At 32.0% G+C, this 18,956-nt stretch overlaps 2 protein-coding genes across 2 annotated transcripts; both read left to right on the top strand.

Annotated features, from left to right (window-relative positions):
- The first annotated feature begins 1,607 nt into the window (after positions 1 to 1,607).
- Positions 1,608 to 18,606, top strand: LOC134711882 (calmodulin-like). The gene is made up of 9 exons (XM_063572837.1): positions 1,608 to 1,625; positions 1,926 to 1,959; positions 2,434 to 2,577; positions 4,817 to 4,873; positions 9,348 to 9,355; positions 16,029 to 16,059; positions 16,942 to 17,085; positions 17,599 to 17,841; positions 18,495 to 18,606. Exons 1-9 carry the CDS (start codon positions 1,623 to 1,625, stop codon positions 18,521 to 18,523), a joined length of 693 nt encoding a protein of 230 aa, XP_063428907.1. The 5' UTR covers positions 1,608 to 1,622; the 3' UTR covers positions 18,524 to 18,606.
- On the top strand, positions 4,852 to 5,649 carry LOC134711881 (calmodulin-like). The gene is made up of 2 exons (XM_063572836.1): positions 4,852 to 5,062; positions 5,548 to 5,649. The coding sequence occupies exons 1-2, from the start codon at positions 4,852 to 4,854 to the stop codon at positions 5,574 to 5,576; spliced, it is 240 nt and encodes a 79-aa protein (XP_063428906.1). The 3' UTR covers positions 5,577 to 5,649.
- Positions 18,607 to 18,956: the final 350 nt, after the last annotated feature.

The following is an 18,956-nucleotide window of genomic DNA, read 5'->3' as shown; positions in this document are numbered from 1 at the left end:
GGGACCAATTCAAGCTATCTATGCAGTATGGCTTTTGCTCACAGTCGAAGGTCATACAGTGAGTGACCCATGATTGATTATAACTTCCTTCAAGGTCGTTAAAAAATTCCATTTGTTGTCCTCAAATATAAACGAGTAAAAGACAGTTTACAAATACATTTTCAAATTAGAAATATTTCAGTTGTAAACTGCAATTGAAAATAGGGAAACCTTATATGATCAAATGAATAATAAGAACAAGTATGTATTTATTTGTAAGCAGCTGCTGCTCTTTTATCAATATCTTGACATTAAAGTAATCATGACAGTAATGGCACAGATGAATGTTTTATAAATGATTGAAACATCCGAAGGAAAGATTACTGCAATGGACACAAGACAGAAGTTAGCAACCATGTGTCACTGTATGGCCTTCAATTGTGAGCAAAAACCATACTGCATAGAAAGCTTGAAATGCAAGTTGAGGCACATTTGTGTATAAGTTCTTTTATTGTTTCAGCATAATTTCAAATAAGTTACGTATGATGACGATTGTTGTTTAGAACGTTTTTTCAATTATGCTCCGCGAAAAGATATAAGGTGCATTTAGTCATAATTATTCTTTAGTCCATCCGTTTTTGTGTCCCAAACAAAGAGAAGAATCCAATTTCAAACGATGAGGTAAACTTTTAAGGTCACGTTGCTTAAAAAAGACTAAAATTGAAGAAAAAAAAAATGTATGAAGTCTACCAAGACGAAGCCATGGCTTCTTTTGATAGCTGCAACTAGTATAACATTCTTTAAATTTTGGCTTTCAGACGAGATCACGAAATATGACCTATGGTTTTCTTGAGAATTTTGCTTCAGCATAATGATGAAAAAAACTATCAATGAAATTACATTTTGTATGTTTCTCTTCGAATAAACTGATAATTCGAACACTTGGACACCTTTAAGACAAATTTTGAATTAATGTGATTCCTTTTGTATTTCCAGATCAGTAAAATAATGCTTTTGGAAGATATTTTATCTTGAGTATGCGGAATTTTCAAACAAAAGTCACTGAGAAAAAGTGCGCGTATGTGTGTGAAATGGATTGATTGGTCGATTGCTGGTTGCTTAAGTCCAGTATGTGAAATGGAAAATGGACATTAATATATCAGAGACTGACTTGATCAATCATGTAGTTCTGGCCTGTGTGACATTATTTTAATGTTTTGGAACATGTGAAAAGTTAGCATCGTACAGACATTTTAACTGATTGTTATCATTCAGTTCTATGCATCTTGTACTTAAATCGTGAGAATATTTTCATCAATTAGATATAAACATTTATTATCCGAAGATTAAGTGTGATCCTATTAGTTTATAATGAAAATTGAAATAGATGTGTGTACTGCCAACACGCCATGGAGATATGTCGCAATGCAGGTAACATTTTAATGCCGCATTGAAGGTTATCCAAACCGTACATTCCAATGTTAAAAAAAGGGTATCCACGAGGGAACGATCGGCATAAACAATATTTTCAATTGCGGATTGTGCTAGTAATATTTTTCACACCTTTACATGTCCCCTCGGTATTAAGTTAATTTATATGTCGGACTACTGTCATAAGGACATAATCAAAGGTTGACTCCGAAATGGTAAGTCTTCGATTTTTTTGTTCTTTCATTCGATTCTGAATCAGATATATTACGTTTTTTTTTTATATAAACAAATATGGTTTCAGATATTAATTACTATGATTATGATCAATTATAAACATTATATAATTATGATTATTATTACAATTTGCAATTGAATTTAAAATGTAATGTTTTTCTATGGTCTTTATTTCTTAAAATAAAATCATAATTTCGTTTTTTTAATATTTTTTAACTTGATTTTTTTATATAAAATTTTTGAAGATAAAACGTGTATGCATTCACCCAATTCTATTATAGGCAGACTGTAACTTAACAGAAGAACAGATTGCAGGTAAAACATTTTGAAAATATTGATCCCTATGTATTAATTTTGTTTAATATTGATAGAATAAAATTCAAAATATGGACCCTCGTGGCATGTGGATAGAGGATAGGTCATGAAAGAAACAATAAACCTGAAATCATAATCATGAATTTAGGAGAAACTTGGAAAAAACTCGTACAATGTACTATGTCTAAACGATTGATTGATTGAATGTTGGTTGCTGAACGTCCAGTGGCTAATAGTTCATGCATTTTAGGACGATCATGTCTGAACGATAGATAGTAATTAATTTGTCTATATAGGTGCAAAAGAGCACATATTTCAGGAAGGACACAAAATAAATACATATCTATACATTCATAGAAATACTTTGATATTGAAACGACAATGTGTCTGAAATGTCTGAATTATTCATGTAAGTCTTAAAATGTTTTTTGAGACTTTTAAGTATCCTTTTTGGTATACAAACTTTTTTAACAGAATTTCAGGAAGCGTTTACGCTTTTTGACAAGGATGGAGATGGAACTATAACAACCAAAGAATTGGGAACAGTTATGAGATCTCTCGGACAAAATCCCACGGAGGCAGAGCTTCATGACATGATTAACGAGGTGGATGCCGACGGTAAGTACATATGCATACGGAACCATTTTTGCATTTTGAACCTACAATTTTTAACTTACAATTAATTCTTACAATACAATTAACATACAACAAGAACGGTTTGTCTAGAAAACATATGATATATTAACCACTTTTACGTGACTAGCAAATAAAAAAAGAAGATATGGTATGTTTGCCAATGAGACAACTATCCACAAAAATATAAAATGACACAGACATTAACAACTATCCACAAAAATATAAAATGACACAGACATTAACAACTATAGGTCACTGTACGACCTTCATCAATGACCAAAGCCCATACCACATAGTCAGCTATAAAAACTAAAAGACTGCTTATTTAATGGCAGATTATTAATTGTTTCTGTTAGATTTATCAGTCACAAGTTTAAGAGAACTCTAGCTTTAGAGTTTAACATATGGTAGCGAAATTAATCGATCGTTAGATTGCCTTCTAAGTGTTTTATTGCCATTTTTATCGTTGTGTTGTTGTCTCATTTCAGTTAAACCCATATCTCCTTTAGTTGATTCAAAAGTTCTAAAAATGAATAGAAAAGAATGGAGTCACCATCTTATTTTCTAGCTTCAAAATTAAATAGTTAAATGGTCGTTCTTTAAAGAAAAGTTTTTGTTGTGAATTTTATTTGGTGAATTTTAAAATCTCTATTTATTTGAAAAAGTAAACTAAGGTCAGATTCAGTTGGGTTGTTCTCTCTTATGCTATCATGTGGAATTTTATTGCCCATAATAAGAACAGATAACGGGACTTGAAAAAAATCTTGTGTATCAACTCATTGATCAAATTCGCAACAAGAAGACGCAGGAACAAAGGAACAGCGCTGTATCTGCTGTTCTACATCCCAAAGTCTATATATGATGCCAATGCTCATCGACATGCAACCAAAACTATCACATCACTGTAAGTTCAAGACCTAGCATCTGCTTACCCTGAGCACCTAAGATCACCCCTAGTTTTTGGTGGGGTTCGTTTTGCTTATTCCTTAGTTTTCTATGTTGTGTCATGTGTACTATTGTTTGTCGGTTTGGATTATTTTTCATTTTTAGCCATGGCGTTGTCAGTTTATTTTCGATTTATGAGTTTGACTGTCCCTCTGGTATCTTTCGTTCGTCTCTTTTCAAGACATACCACACTTTTGATTTAGCTTATTTCCTACTTTTCGCTAATTTTGGTTCACGCTACATCTCCTCCACTAGAACATGAATCTGATTTCAATTCCGCAAAAACAGCAAAACTACACATTACTGAATGTATCCAAACTTATTTATTTTAAACTGACTTCTTGAAGAAACTTCTAAGGACGAATGTTAAGAAGTTATAATTATCCTTTAACTTCACGTTATAAATAATTGATTCAGTTTAAGAATTATGAACTTGTTATATTATAAGCTCGTGTGTGTTCCTCCAACTTGGATGTTGAAGAAGCAGATAACTTTGGTCTAGATATTTGATAAATTGTGAAAATTTTGAGAGTTGTATATTATTCATGTAAAAGACTTCTGATATAAACATAGAAACTTTTGTGTTCTATTATGAATCCAGATGTAATTCCACAAAAACACTCAGATAAAGTAATTGTATAATAAAAAGTGTTACTATTATGAATTTACCTGTTTTGATATGTAAGAAAGCAAGTTCGGTGACCCCATTTTTTCTTTTTCTTATCTGAAAGCATGTTATAAGAGCAATCTTCTCACATTTTATCATAAAGTTCTTATAGTACGTTTTCTTTTTATCACAGAATATTGGATTGTCCATGCATAATCTATAGAAAATTTGACAAATTTGCACAACCTGTAGTGTGAAAAAAGTCCGGTGACCCATGATACTTTAGTATATTTTTGAAAAAAGCATGATAAAAACTTCATTTTGACAAGTTATTAAAAAATTCTATCAATTTTAATTTAAATACTCCGAAGCCACCTTAACGTCTACATGTATATAGACACCCGTCTATTGTTTTTCTACTTGAGGTTGCTGTCTCATTTGTGTCTTTTGTCTTTTCAAGTACTTCTTTCATCAAAAGTCTCGTACAGTCAAGTTAAAAGTTCCTGATTGAAGTAAAAATTAAAAGGAAGAGTTATGACTCTTTCAATACATTTAAATAAAAGGTAACATACTTGAAGTTATTTTTCACACAGAAAGAATCACTTGATGATATCTTCACTCAAAAAACATGCGGAATCTATTAACCGATTTTCGTTCTTAATTTTTTAGGAAATGGAACCATAGATTTCCCAGAATTCTTAACAATGATGGCGAAAAAGATGCAAGGTAGTGGAGATGACCAAGAGGAATTACGGGAAGCATTCCGAGTGTTTGATAAAGATGGAAATGGTTTTATTAGTGCAGCTGAACTAAGACATGTTATGACAAATCTAGGAGAAAAACTTACGGACGGAGAAGTTGACGAAATGATACGGGAAGCTGATACAGATGGCGACGGTCAAGTCAATTATTCAGGTAAATATTTGTATGCCATCTTAAATTTGTTGCACAAAATTTTAATCTCAAATATTGAAGAAGAAAAAAGGAATATTAATGTTAAAATGTATATCAGCGAAAAGCAAAATATTCAATTGCGCAGGAATTTTAACAAAAAATTCCACATATCTATTTTGGCTGTTTTATGTCAACTATTTTGTATTCTATAATTTTTATAGATATAAAAAGATGTGATATGCGTGTCAATGAGACAATTCTCCATCTAAGTCACGATTTGTTAAAGTCATCAATTATTGGTCAAAGTATATATATGTACACGGCTTAAAGTTTCAGCCCGTTATAATTGTTGGATATAAACCAATAAAAATGTACATCTTATTCAGCTATATGTATAAGATGAATGTTAGGGTTTTCAATTCCCTTTTAGTCTACTCAAACATGCTTATCTGTGTTTTTTTGTGCTGTTTTATTTTGTTATGCATAACGTTTTTTTTCTTTTGTAGAGTTTGTGAAGATGATGACCCACAAGTAAATTATTATGTATACCATTACCTCATTTAATTGCAATAAAATAATAATTTTAAATAAAAATATATAACGCCAACATAAAAACTTTTGTGGTGTTCATTAGTTGTTTTTGGTACCGATACCTTTTTAAAATGAGTACATCCGAGAGTGTAAGCAGTGCTGAATAGTGAATAGGGACGTACATGTATGACTGGATGTTCAGAAAATAAAACTCTTCAGTTGTCAAAATTGGAACCTTGAATCCGAAACCTCGTACAAGAAGAGTGCCCTGTTTTCTGACCGTTATACATTCCGTGTAGGTCCGTAGATGATCTTTTGAAAGATTTCGTTTTCCAGTGGCTTTTAGATTCTTTTTCTTACTCAAGGTCGGCAAGTTAGGAGATCCTATACCTATTGTTTATCGTGAATTTGTTCTCGTCCCTATAGCTAGACATGCATCGTCCCTTTAGTTTCGAGAGAATTAGCATAATTGGAAAGAGGCAAAACATACAGGCTACGGTTTCACAGTTGATATCGGAGATTTTCGTTATGTCTACAATCCCCTTTCCTTTCATGAATATATTTTTTATGTGACCTACCGGGTTTGTTATAACATGAGCAACGACAGGTGCCACATGTGGAGCAGAATCTGCTTACTCTTCCGGAGCACCGGAAATCAACCCCAGTTTTTGTCGGGGTTCGTGTAGCTTATTCTGTAGTTTCCTATGTTGTGTCATGTGCACTATTGTTTGTCTGTTTGTCTGTTTGTCTTTTTCGTTTTAATCCATGGCGTTGTCAGTTTAGATCTATTTTCGATTTATGAGTTTGGCTGTCCCTCTGTTGCTGTTAATATCTTTGTCCATGTGATATACCATAATCTTATACAAACTGCTGTATTATTTTGCCTTACAATGAAAGCGTTGCATTTTTATAGAATTTTCATTATTCTTATTATGTAAAGTGCAAAATGTTGCTCTATGGATAGTTGATTCTTCTTGATTCTTCAAACGCTATTTTGAAAAAGTACTAAAACTAGAAGTACACTAGCCTATGAGGTATTTACATGTTTTAAGATTGAATTGTTTTATGACTGAAAATGTAAAAATGTCTCTTAAGAAGTGGCGTAAGTATACATTAAGAGATATATGAAATGATTACAAAAAATATTTTATGACTTTATCATTTTTACTGAAAAATATGTCGAATAAACAAAGCGAATTTTATCAAAACTGTAAACATAATTATGTATATAGTAGATTTAATAGATTTAATATATATATATGAATTTTGCGTTGATAAACTAAATATTATATCTTTTGATTGAATGTATATAAAGAAGTACTTATGAATATTATTAAACACGAACTATTCGGGTGATTTAATTTTGCCGCAATGCGACATATTACTAAGGAAAATATCACCCACTAAGATTTCTTACACATATCCGAATACATATTGCGGATGGACATGTTCAAACAAACTTTCCTTCATCGAATTTATTTTGTAAAAACAGTAGTACTGTTACACCACTGGTCCATGTTAGTGGCAGGTTTGGGCGCCTGCTAACATGACTAACCCTGCAACATAATGTATGTGCCTGTCTCAAGACAGGAGTCTATATCAGTGAGTGTAGTTTGTTGCTGTGTTACATGTTTGTTTTTCGTTCATTATTCTGTACTTTTGTACTTCAATGAGGCTCTTAGTTTTCGTGTTTGAATAGCATTACATTTGTCATTTCGGGGTCTTCTATTGCCGACTGGTTTTGGCTTAGCTCATTGTTGAAGGCACATAGTTGTTAATTTCTGTCTCATTCGGTCTCTTTTGAAGAATTGTCTCATTTGCTATCATACCCAACTTCTTTTCCTATTCAAAGAATTAAACACGTTTGGAGAATATCTGTGGAATGAATTGTTTACAGAGAACACCACTTAAACACAAGTCCATGCTTTGCATTCCCCAAACATATGCTTTCAAAAGAAAAGGAACAGTACGGATATACAACACAAAACACTACCAGCAGAATGATGATGGTAAAATTGACAGCGAATTCAATCTAATAAATAATCGGGTTTAGAAGTGAACAGGATGGCTTATTCGAACTATAATAATAACTGGAAAACAAGTCATGATAGTAAAATTGACAGTAAATTCAATCTGAAAAACAGTCAGGTTAAGTAGTGAACAGGGTGGCTTATTCGAACTAGGATGAATACTGGAAAACATGATAGTAAAATTGACAGTGAATTCAATCTAAGAAACAATCAGGTTTAGTAGTGAATAGGGTGGCTTATTCGAACTGTAATAATTACTGGAAAACATAACTACGCTCCATAACCATTTCGTTCTAAGATGTAGGACTGTTTTATAATATGTCTTCTCACATCTACCTTTGTGATATCATACAATGTAAAACATTTAATCTATAAGATTAGGTTATATTATTATTTCTAGATGTTTATATAAAATCTATGTAAATAATCAAAGTCTAAATCCAATCAATATATCCTGTAGCTTTTTCTTTTAAATTTACATGTTATTGTATGTCAAGAAGAATATTACTTGACCTTGTTATAAGAGAATTTACTACAATTACTATGTTATAGTAAGAAGTAAGGGAAATTCAATTAACATTCTTCCCTATAAGATGGGACATTTTTTTCTGAACAATATAGATTTTGGAGGATGCAAAGGTCTACAGTAACACTGTAGACACACGACATATATCTGAAAGTTGAAGCATTACAAGCGCTTAAATCGTTTGTTTCAATTTTCATTTCGGAGGTACATGCTTCAAATTTCTATTCAACTTGAAGTTTAAAAAAAAATATCAGTTTAAGAGATCTTATTCTGTTTTTGCTTAAACTGTTAATTTGATAATGTATGCCAACAGTACTATATGTATCATTTATATATCAAGTACAATTACCAAAGCACGTCTAGTTATTGACCAGACCGTGTTCTTTGTCCATTACAAACAAAACCCAGTGATAGACAAAGTGCATTGTACATCGATATCACAGAGAACTATTTTCTTTTACTGTGAAAAAAATAGCTGTTACAAATAAAAGTCTCCGATTCGAATTAAGGACCGTTTTGGGTAGTTTGGTGATTTTTTTGGTAATTTGCTAGTTTGTTGATATTGTTTTTATTTAACGTATTTTCTTTTGTTATGAGTTCTTGCTTGCTATATAAGTTTTACATTTTAATGGAAAATATACAATACACATAATTACACTCACATTCATATTTTTATTATACATATTAAGAATTTCTTTTAGAGCCAGTTTGTATTTAGGGTTCGTTGGATACGAACTATTTACCTTGTAAGTGAATATGCATAAACAAAAATAAATACTTTTAAAAATAAATTTAAACAACCTTACAAAGATTGTCCGGGTGATTTAATTTTGTCGCAATGCGACATATCTCTAAGGATGATATGTGTGTTGATAAGGTTCTTCAGGGGTATATTTATAAAACTGAAATATTAGCATGTATATCTCTTATGGAAAAGAAGAGGGTTCAAAATATGTTTCGCTAAATTTAAAAAAAGTATTTCGTCGAAATATTGTTGATTAAAATAAATCTGGTTCATGTATATATTGAAAAAAAAAGTTTTTTTTTATTTTAATGATTAAAAAATTGTGCAAAGGAAACAAAAAACTAAAAAGAAGAATCGGTCGGTGACTGAACAAAATCTCAATGTTTCTTTGAAGACAAGGGGTTTCTGGAAGAAAGTTCGAAGTCCATTTAGCTAAACAAGTAACCTTTATTGTTTAGAGGGGAGTCCATTTAGATAAACAAGTAACCATTATTGTTTAGAGGAAAGTCCATTAAAGCTAAACAAGTAAACTTTATTGTTTAGGGATCAGCTTAAGCCTGTACCCGGATGCGGGATTATTTAAGTTGTTTGAAGACGGTGGTATTGGACTGTTTCGGCTTTTTGGTCAGGTTGTTCTCTCTGCGGCATATTTTCCGTTTCCATGCTCTATTCTAATTTCAGAGACCAAGATATAAATCCGATCATTTACAAACAAACATGTCAGACTACATGATACGACGAAATGTCTTATTTGTTTAATCATTATAACGATACTTCTTTCACAGTAGTTATGGTTCATCAAATCTAGCGCAGAACTCCATCTTCAAACAAATGAAACCGGAAGAGAAAATCCAATTTTCATTTAGCTGCTTTTCAATGTTGCCGATCGAAGTGCTTAAAATTATCTGCACCACGATCTTCTTTTTCTGCCAGTTATGGTGTCCTTTATCTAAAGAATGCATGAATTAATAATTTTCAAGCTTCAAACTTTTTCTCTGACTGCTGATGACGTCTTTTCACTAAATCTATTTGGTGTTAGATGTGTTCTGATTGATATTTTAGTCTAAGATGCAAGATTTTTTTATTAGTTGCTATTGGCTTTGAACAAGTTTTTTTAATATCTGCGCGCACTCACAGATCTGTACTTAGTGTCTTTTGTTGTGAGGATGTTTAAATACCCTGCCTTATCCTATCTATGTTTTTCTTCTTATTAGCATCGATCTGATGTGTTAGCCCTTTTTTACTGATTTTTATAGTTTTTTTTCTAGTGTTGTACTGTTACATCATTTAAGGAATAACAGTACTGTAGTTGAAGAGTTGCCACCGTCAATTGTAGATTTGACGGTCGCAAATGCAGTTTTACTGGCGACGCGGAGCGGAGACAGTAAAACAGAGATTTGCGACCGTCAAATCAAAATTGACGGTGGCAACTCTTCAACTACAGTACTGTTATTCCGATTCTAATGCATTACAAAAAGAAAAAATACGATAAAACTTGAAAAAATGTCTAAATTTGTCAAATAAAAAAAGATCCGCGAAACTTCATGAATAATTTTGGCACAAAGACGTCATGGCTAAACGTGACGTCATACAACGAAAACTTACAAACTGGAGGTTATTTCGTTACCTGTACGCTTCAAATTTGGATAAAATTACATTAAAACGGCAAATTCGAGGTAGGTGTTGTTTTATTTTTGATTATATAGTAGTGATCGAACATTTGTTGATTCATCAATTCAAAATGGCGGGTCTCTCCTTAGTTACGCCTGGTCAACTGTGGATTTGACGGCAACTGTTAGCCTATGAAAAAAATTGTTACATCCGAATTGCATTAGAATGACCCTTATTATGTTAATGGTTTGGTACCAACAAACAAGTTGAACCTTGCGACTTGTGCCTGTCCGACACTCTGTATGTGCCTGTCCCAAGAGAGGCGAAAGCTGCCAGAAGGACATCCAAACTCATAAGTCGAAAATAAACTGACAACGCCATGAGTAAAAAAGAGAATTTTTACAACAGACACACAATAGTACACAAAACACAACATACTAAAAAACTAAAGACTGAGCAACACGAACCCAACATAAAACCGAGAGTGATCTGAGATGCTCCAGAAGGGTAAGTAAATCCTGCTCAACATGTGGCACATGTCGTCTTGCTCATGTTAGTACACTTCCAGTAATGAATCTAATTCAGCAGGTCACATTTGTGAAAAAGGGAAAGGAATTGTAGTTACGACATTAGGAACAAACCCGCTATCATCTGTGAAACGGATATTCCAGAACGGTTAACCAACTCTTGATGGCGGCCGTAACAAAAATAAAATAGTTGCCAAGGAAAAGGGCATGTAATACATTGGTTTGTCGTTCGGTGGCGGAGACAATGTCAGAAATACCGAGAACAAATTGGCAATAAATATAATATGCAAGTTCTACAAAGAGAATATATTGAGTGGTATGACGACAGTTTCGAATGCCATTGGAAAACGAAGGCACGATAGATAGTGAAGAAATCTATATTTTCATCTGACAAACTACGGACCCCTCAAGAAGTTATAGTATGGGTCCTCTAATGTAAAATGATTTAGGCGCTATCGATACACGAGATAAACGACATGATGCCTCTATTCTGACCGGAAGTGGCTGCGTATTTTACATCGTACATAGTCAAACAGCAACTGAATGTGATATCCAATGACAAAAATACCCATCTACAGATACCTGACGCACGAACAAGACTGAATAGCATAGCTAAAAAGTTATAAAGCCAAACAACATTAAGGTAAAATATGTTCCTGTTACATCAATTATGAATGATTCATTGCTAGTAAATCGATGTTCGTTATCCATCTTGCTATGGACTAGTCTAAACGGATTATACTAGTAGATGTTTTTTAAATAACACTTTAATAGTGTGAGTAAATTTTCATGAAGCCACACACTACCGGGTACTTCACTATCTATATGAACAGAGCTCAAACATCAGTACTGCAATCAAACTTAACTGGTTTGAACAAGTAAATAAATTTGTATCCCCCCTTTTCAATAGTTGTGTTTGTGATTAGTTTCGATCTGAAAGCTCAAGCCCTTTTGCGCCGTTTTTTTTCACGGTTTGGTTCTTATGTTGTGCTGTTAAACCAATGCCATCTGTATCATATTGGGGATACACTATGAAGTCTGCATGGTGATTTGTAGTGTATTTCATCTGTATCAAATTGACTTTTGGGGGATACACTATAAAAACTGCATGGTGATTTGTAGTGTATTTCATCTGCATCATATTGCCTTTTGGGGGATACACTAAGAAGTCTGCATGGTGATTTGTAGTGTATTTCATCTGTATCATTTTGACTATTGGGGGATACTTATGAAGTCTGCATGGTGATTTGTAGTGTATTTCATCTGTATCATATTGCCTATTTGGGGATACACTATGTAGTCTGCATGGTGATTTGAAGTAGTTTTCATCTGTATCATTTTGCCTATTGGGGATGCAATATGAATTCTGCATGGTGATTTTAATGGCATTTCATCTGTATCAATTTGTATATTGGTGATGCAATATGAAGTCTGCAAGGTGATTTGTAGTGTATTTCATCTGTATCATACTGCCTATTGGGGGATATACGATGAATTCTGCATGGGGATTTGTAGTGTATTTCATCTGTATCATTTTGCCTATTGGGGGAAACACTTTGAAGTCTTCAATGTGATTAGTAGTGTATTTCATCTGTATCATACTGCCTATTGGGGGATATACGATGAATTCTGCATGGGGATTTGTAGTGTATTTCATCTGTATCATTTTGCCTATTGGGGGAAACACTTTGAAGTCTTCAATGTGATTAGTAGTGTATTTCATCTGTATCATACTGCCTATTGAGGGATACACTATGAAGTCTGCATAGTGATTTGTAGTGTATTTCATCTGTATCATTTTGCCGATTAGGGGATTCAATATGAAGTCTGCATGGTGATTTGTAGTGTATTTAATCTGTATCAAATTGCCTATTAAGGGATACAATATGAAGTCTGCATGGTGATTTGTAGTGTATTTAATCTGTATCATATTGCCTATTGGGAGGATACAATATGAAGTCTGCATGGTGATTAGTAGTGTATTTCATCAGTATCATTGTGTCTATTGGGGGATAGGTGTTCCATTGCAAGTACATTTGCATCTGCTTATTTATATTGAAACAAAAATTAGAATAAAAAAAAGATAGTCATTTCAGATAATAAACGGGTCTATTATAAAGCTTGATATACACATGATATACTTCTATTATCGATTGGATGTATTTATTTATTTATGTTATAATTTAAATCTGTCAAAATGTAGGCGTATCTGATGAAAGTAACCACCAGAATACGAGTCGTGAGCACTTAAGTATGAACAAAAGAATCATACTTTATATTTGTAATGCGTTTCTTTTTTCTTTTTAGTTTCTCTAAACCCATATTCTTTAAATATTTCCAAAAAACACCATATCATAAAGGTTTAATTTATGATCATTTTTTTATTCAGTTCTGGTTCACAATTCACCTATGTTTAAATTGTATAACGTTACCTTACCCTTTTCAATAACTGAACGAGATAAATTATGCTTTGAGTGTTTAAATTTCCATAAACACACCTCCTACAATTTACACAGTTAAACACTTAAAAGAGAGATTGATAAAGGTTCAAACATTGGAGCACGTCACCGAAGTAAGGACACAGATTTTACACTCACACAAAATGGTATGATTACTTTAGATTTTTATCTTGTTACAACAGTTTTATTTTATTTCTGCTTCACTTTAATGTTAAAATAGTACATTTCATATATAAATTTACATCTAATGTTATTTTGGTCTCTTGTTGAGAGATGTCCCATAAGCAATCGTACCAAATCTTCATATTGTATATTTACTTTAAATAGTGGTGACTGTGTTAAAAATAGAATTAATGATATCTGTTTACATGCGTTTAAAAGCAGCTAATTCATTGCAAACAGGGATGTTATGAGTTTTTAAGGATCTTTTAACAAAATTTATTAAGGTTAATTATCATTTATATTTTGAGATATGCCCTACATTCCTTTTACTTATATCTATGGTCTTACGATTGGTTAAATAACTAAATAAGGATATATATCCCCTTAATTTACCGGTGAAGTTTCTTTATTTTTAAAACGTTTTTAACAGTTTGCCAAAGTCATTTTTCTCGGTATTACGGAGGGATTGTTTTCCAATTCAATCTTCTGGAAACATAACTCAATACAAAACTACCGCATGAAAACAATTTCTTTATTAGAACGTAACTGATCGTTTGACTATAGTTACACTTCCTCTTTCATACTATTTACTATATACCAAAGGGCATGTGCAACGGTTATTGTTTTAGTGTACGGGGGTATGTGGTAATTATTTGTCGGGGTGAAATGGTGTATATACAAGAATGCAATCAAAACTATAAGTCGAAAAGAGACAGAAAAAACAATAACATGAGATAAACAGTCCAGAAGCTGAGGTCTCTGGTCGTTTATATAAAGGAACCCCTGTTACCATGCACCATAAACCAAAATATTAAGAATGGGCAACTGTTTTTCTCCATTAGTGACACTTGTCGTCTTACTACTGTTTAAATCTATTGATAAAATGTATCATCACGCTGAAGTGGACTAATACTGTCTCTTAGTAACCCCTATGCATTGTATACATTGAAATATATATCGTCGCAATATAGGCTTAAACATATGATTTCCTTACTCATAACTAGATTTGTCCTCTCTTCATTAGAATTCATGCAGTGGAAAGTATAGGGAATGAATAGAAAAGTATTGAGTTTTTGGTCAATTGTCAATGTCTAAGGTCGCTGGTACTACAATTAATTTAAATGATTTCTAGTGATACATGTAATTTGAGTTCACTTGGTTGGTTTGAAAGGAAACTTATACATGTGAACTAAAAAAGGAAAGGAAATACTCTTATTGGTCAATAGGTATATGGCCAAGGCCAGTAGGTTAAAGGCCAATGAGACAGTAGATCAAAATAGATGTACTTGGTTTATGGTATGAGATTCTTTAAGAACATTGTTTCAACTATGGCATATAGTTGTCAAATGCATGTTTATTGAGCATGTGCTTCAGACATGTTCTATCTAGAATGACGGATAGCCAAAAAATACTAAGAGCCTAGGAAGTTTCTGTATAAATCTCTTAAGATACTACGTTTTTTTTTTAAATTGTCAGCAATATATAATAGTCTACGAACAATAAGGCATGACACTTAATATAGCTCCTCCCTATTAATATTCGATGTGGGTAGCATCTGTTGACAGTGTTTACTTCTTTAGTTATCTTTGCATGGTTTAAAGGCAATTCGTCAGATTTAAAACAAAATGTTTTGAATTTCAAAATATCATAATTATATTATATTTATTTTAAAGAACGACGATGCCTTGTATATGTCACAAATCTTTTGAATCAATACAATGAATGCATTCTTGAAAGACATAAATAGCTATATTTTCAAATGCAAAAAAATAAACTATTAAAGTATATATATAGAATAGAATATACTTTAATAGTTTATTTTTTTGCATTTGAAAATATAGCTATTTATGTCTTTCAAGAATGCATTTATTGTATATATATAGTAAGAGATTGACAGTGATTTAATAAAAAGTTTTATATTTTGCTCCGTTGATCTGATAAATTTGACATTTAGTCGATATTGAAATTGATGTGAGATAGGTTTATCTTTTCAAATTCAAGTATTAAAATACTTTTTTTTACATGTTTGTTCATGTCATATCTTGAAATATTTTTTTTTTGTGTTTATAAAAAATCATTTATAATTATGTGCATCACATGACCAATATAAAGAAGAGAGTGAAATATGAAAGGACTAAAAGTAAATAACTTACGTGGCAATTTTGTGATATTAAAAACAAATTATTTCGCTATAATGTATAATTACCATTCACTTTATGAAAATAAGAAGATGTGGTATAAATGGCAAAGACACAACTTTCTACCAGGGGACCAAATGGCATAGTTTGCAACTATGGTTCACTTTTAACAATAATTTATAGTAATAAATAATTACAGTTTAGTGATAATTAATAACCATTCTCACAAACAATAAATTATGTAATATGTATTTGTAGGCTGACCAACTAACAGAAGAACAAATTGCAGGTATGAAAATTCATTTCTTTATGATATTTGAAATTTAACATCTACAGTCTATGCTTTAAAGTTTCATCTTCATAAAAAAATACTGCTAATAATTATACATGTACAATCGACTATTCAAGTGATACTAACTGTACGCCTCTTTGATCTAATTGTTCTTCAACTCATTTGAAGCACTAGGTTTCTTAAGTCTCTTATATATAAGTCGAGAAAAGAAAACATGTAGAAACATTATTTTATATCACTTGTCACTCAGCTTTAGACAAATGCGCATGTACAACTCAAAACTAAGATACAATGAAAACGCGATACATGTAATTTGATTTTTCAGTCGGCAGCTTCCTAATTTTTAGAAGTAACATCCCAAAAATGGTTAACGTATATCAAGTGAAACATTATAATATACATGATTTCATTTTGACAAGTTTACCAACAGAGGTATACACTTAACTCAAAAACTTCTTCAGCAGGATAAGCAATTAAACAAATGACTTAAATTGTCATTTTACAAGTTTTCCAGGAGCTAAGTAAATTGTGTGACATAAACTCTTCATTATATATGAATAATAGCATGAATGTAAACATACAATTTGGAAAAGTATCCCAAAAGAATTGTATATAATCCTACCTGTCAACGGTGCTTATATTCATAATATGTAAATGGTCTATCTGTTATTTTGTTTAGTTTTTTTAGTGGTTTGCATGTGTTGTTGTATGCACATTGATAATTTTTTTAACCTTTAACAAACATTATATAAGTACGTTGTGTGATTTATGAAAAATGTATCATATTTTCCGTTTTAATCTAAATTGTGTATAACCTCTTTAATATGTTTCTCTCATTATTGATATTATTACTGTATGCATGCACCTTTTATTTAACAGAATTCAAAGAGGCTTTCAGTCTGTTCGACAAAGATGGTGACGGTACCATTACCACAAAAGAACTTGGAACTGTCATGAGATCTTTGGGGCAAAATCCTACTGAAGCTGAACTACAGGACATGATCAACGAAGTTGACGCTGATGGTAAGTTTACCTGCATATGAAAAGACGATACATGTTTCTCTCCCCTAAACATTAAGTTCCATTACAATTGACCATGGTTGTGTTGTTTGTCGTTCTTTGACATATGTTTTAGATCGTCACATTTTGTTATCTTCTTACTCTTAGTCACAGTGACAAATGTCAACATTTGCAATAACAACACATTTCTTATATATAAATGAGTTTAGAGACGCATAGAATTAATTTAGTTATATGATATAATTCGCTTTGCAAACTACCTTGCTATTACTCGGATTTCTTTGTACAATGGACAATGGTAGGTTACTAGTATTTTCAGATTTTATCCAAGTTACATACATGTACATGTTTGTGCAGCTTTGAGAAGGTTTCGAACACATTCAAGACAATTGATGCATATTTATGTTGGTCTTTCGCAAGGTACTTGTGTGTTCAGAGTACTTTTCACATTGTGTTACAACCAACAACACACAAACCAACACTTTCTCATTCCTTTTTTTTCATTTTGTTTTCAAGGTAATGGCACGATAGATTTCCCAGAATTCCTTACTATGATGGCCCGAAAAATGAAAGACTCAGATTCCGAGGAAGAAATCAGAGAAGCCTTCAGAGTATTTGATAAGGACGGCAATGGTTTTATAAGTGCAGCTGAACTTCGCCATGTGATGACAAATCTCGGAGAAAAATTAACAGACGAAGAAGTAGACGAGATGATACGAGAGGCTGACATAGACGGCGATGGACAAGTTAATTATGACGGTACGTTTTATTTTTCAATGTAGGTGTCTGTTTTCGATTTAGATCATATCAGGCAGTTTTCAGACAAACCAACTTAAATGATTTTCTTAGTTTTAAAAACTGATTAGTCCACAAAAAGAATATATTCACAGGATTAAAGTTGATGCACTTATTCATTACTTTCCCTGTGCGATTATCTACATCACGTATATCGCCATGAACACAAAATAAATTAAACTTAAATGATGTTATAGCAACATTTTTAAGTAATCGGTGGCTTTTCTATAAATATTGTTTGTGAAAGAGTTTCCAAAGATGAAGCGTAATGCATGTACATATATACACTTCTGAAAAAAAAGACTCCACACAATTATTGTTATCATTTTTAGGTACATATAAACAAAGTTGAATATATAACAGTGAAAGTGTGCAGTGCACTGTAACGTAAAATAGTCATTCAATATTTATGCATAAGACATTTGAATATGTCCATTTACTAAATGTCTTTTTTATTTAACATTGCGCCCTATCAAGGATAAAACAACATGTATAGCTTTATGTTTCAAAACAATAACCGACATTAAAAAGAAATTGTTGAACCAAAATGAATGTCAATATTTCATATGATGTATATTCATACGTATACTATAACTATTCTTTTTCCTTTTTTGTAGAATTTGTGAAAATGATGACGTCGAAATGAAGGAAATTAGCCATGAAGAGACATACAAACAATAAACAAATTTTAAATAATATATTTATCGAAAAAAACAGCATGTGTTCAAATTTTGTAACTTGAGAAATATGGATATTCCTTTTAATTCTAATTTTCAGTAGTCATTAAGAAATGATTATTTAAAATTTGAATTTGATACAATGATCACCACAACAAGAAACCATACAGAAATACTATCAATAAGATAATATGCCAGCAAAATTAATATTTCTTTTTTTCAGTTTCATGTAATTGCATACACGACTACTGTCGTTTGTAATATATAAAATGTTTATATGAGTGTTTAGGCACTCATATGTATATCGTAGCCGTCATTTTCACTAGTAAAGGAAGCCGGGGTGGTCGAAGAAACTACTGACTTTGAGAAGTATAACTGGCAATCCAAGTTAATTTTAAAAGA

This window comes from Mytilus trossulus, chromosome 3 (genome assembly GCF_036588685.1).
Source record: "Mytilus trossulus isolate FHL-02 chromosome 3, PNRI_Mtr1.1.1.hap1, whole genome shotgun sequence".
Taxonomy (NCBI): domain Eukaryota; kingdom Metazoa; phylum Mollusca; class Bivalvia; order Mytilida; family Mytilidae; genus Mytilus; species Mytilus trossulus.
The sequence above is the reverse complement of the archived record's forward strand: the minus strand, read 5'-3'. Positions and strand labels throughout refer to the sequence as shown.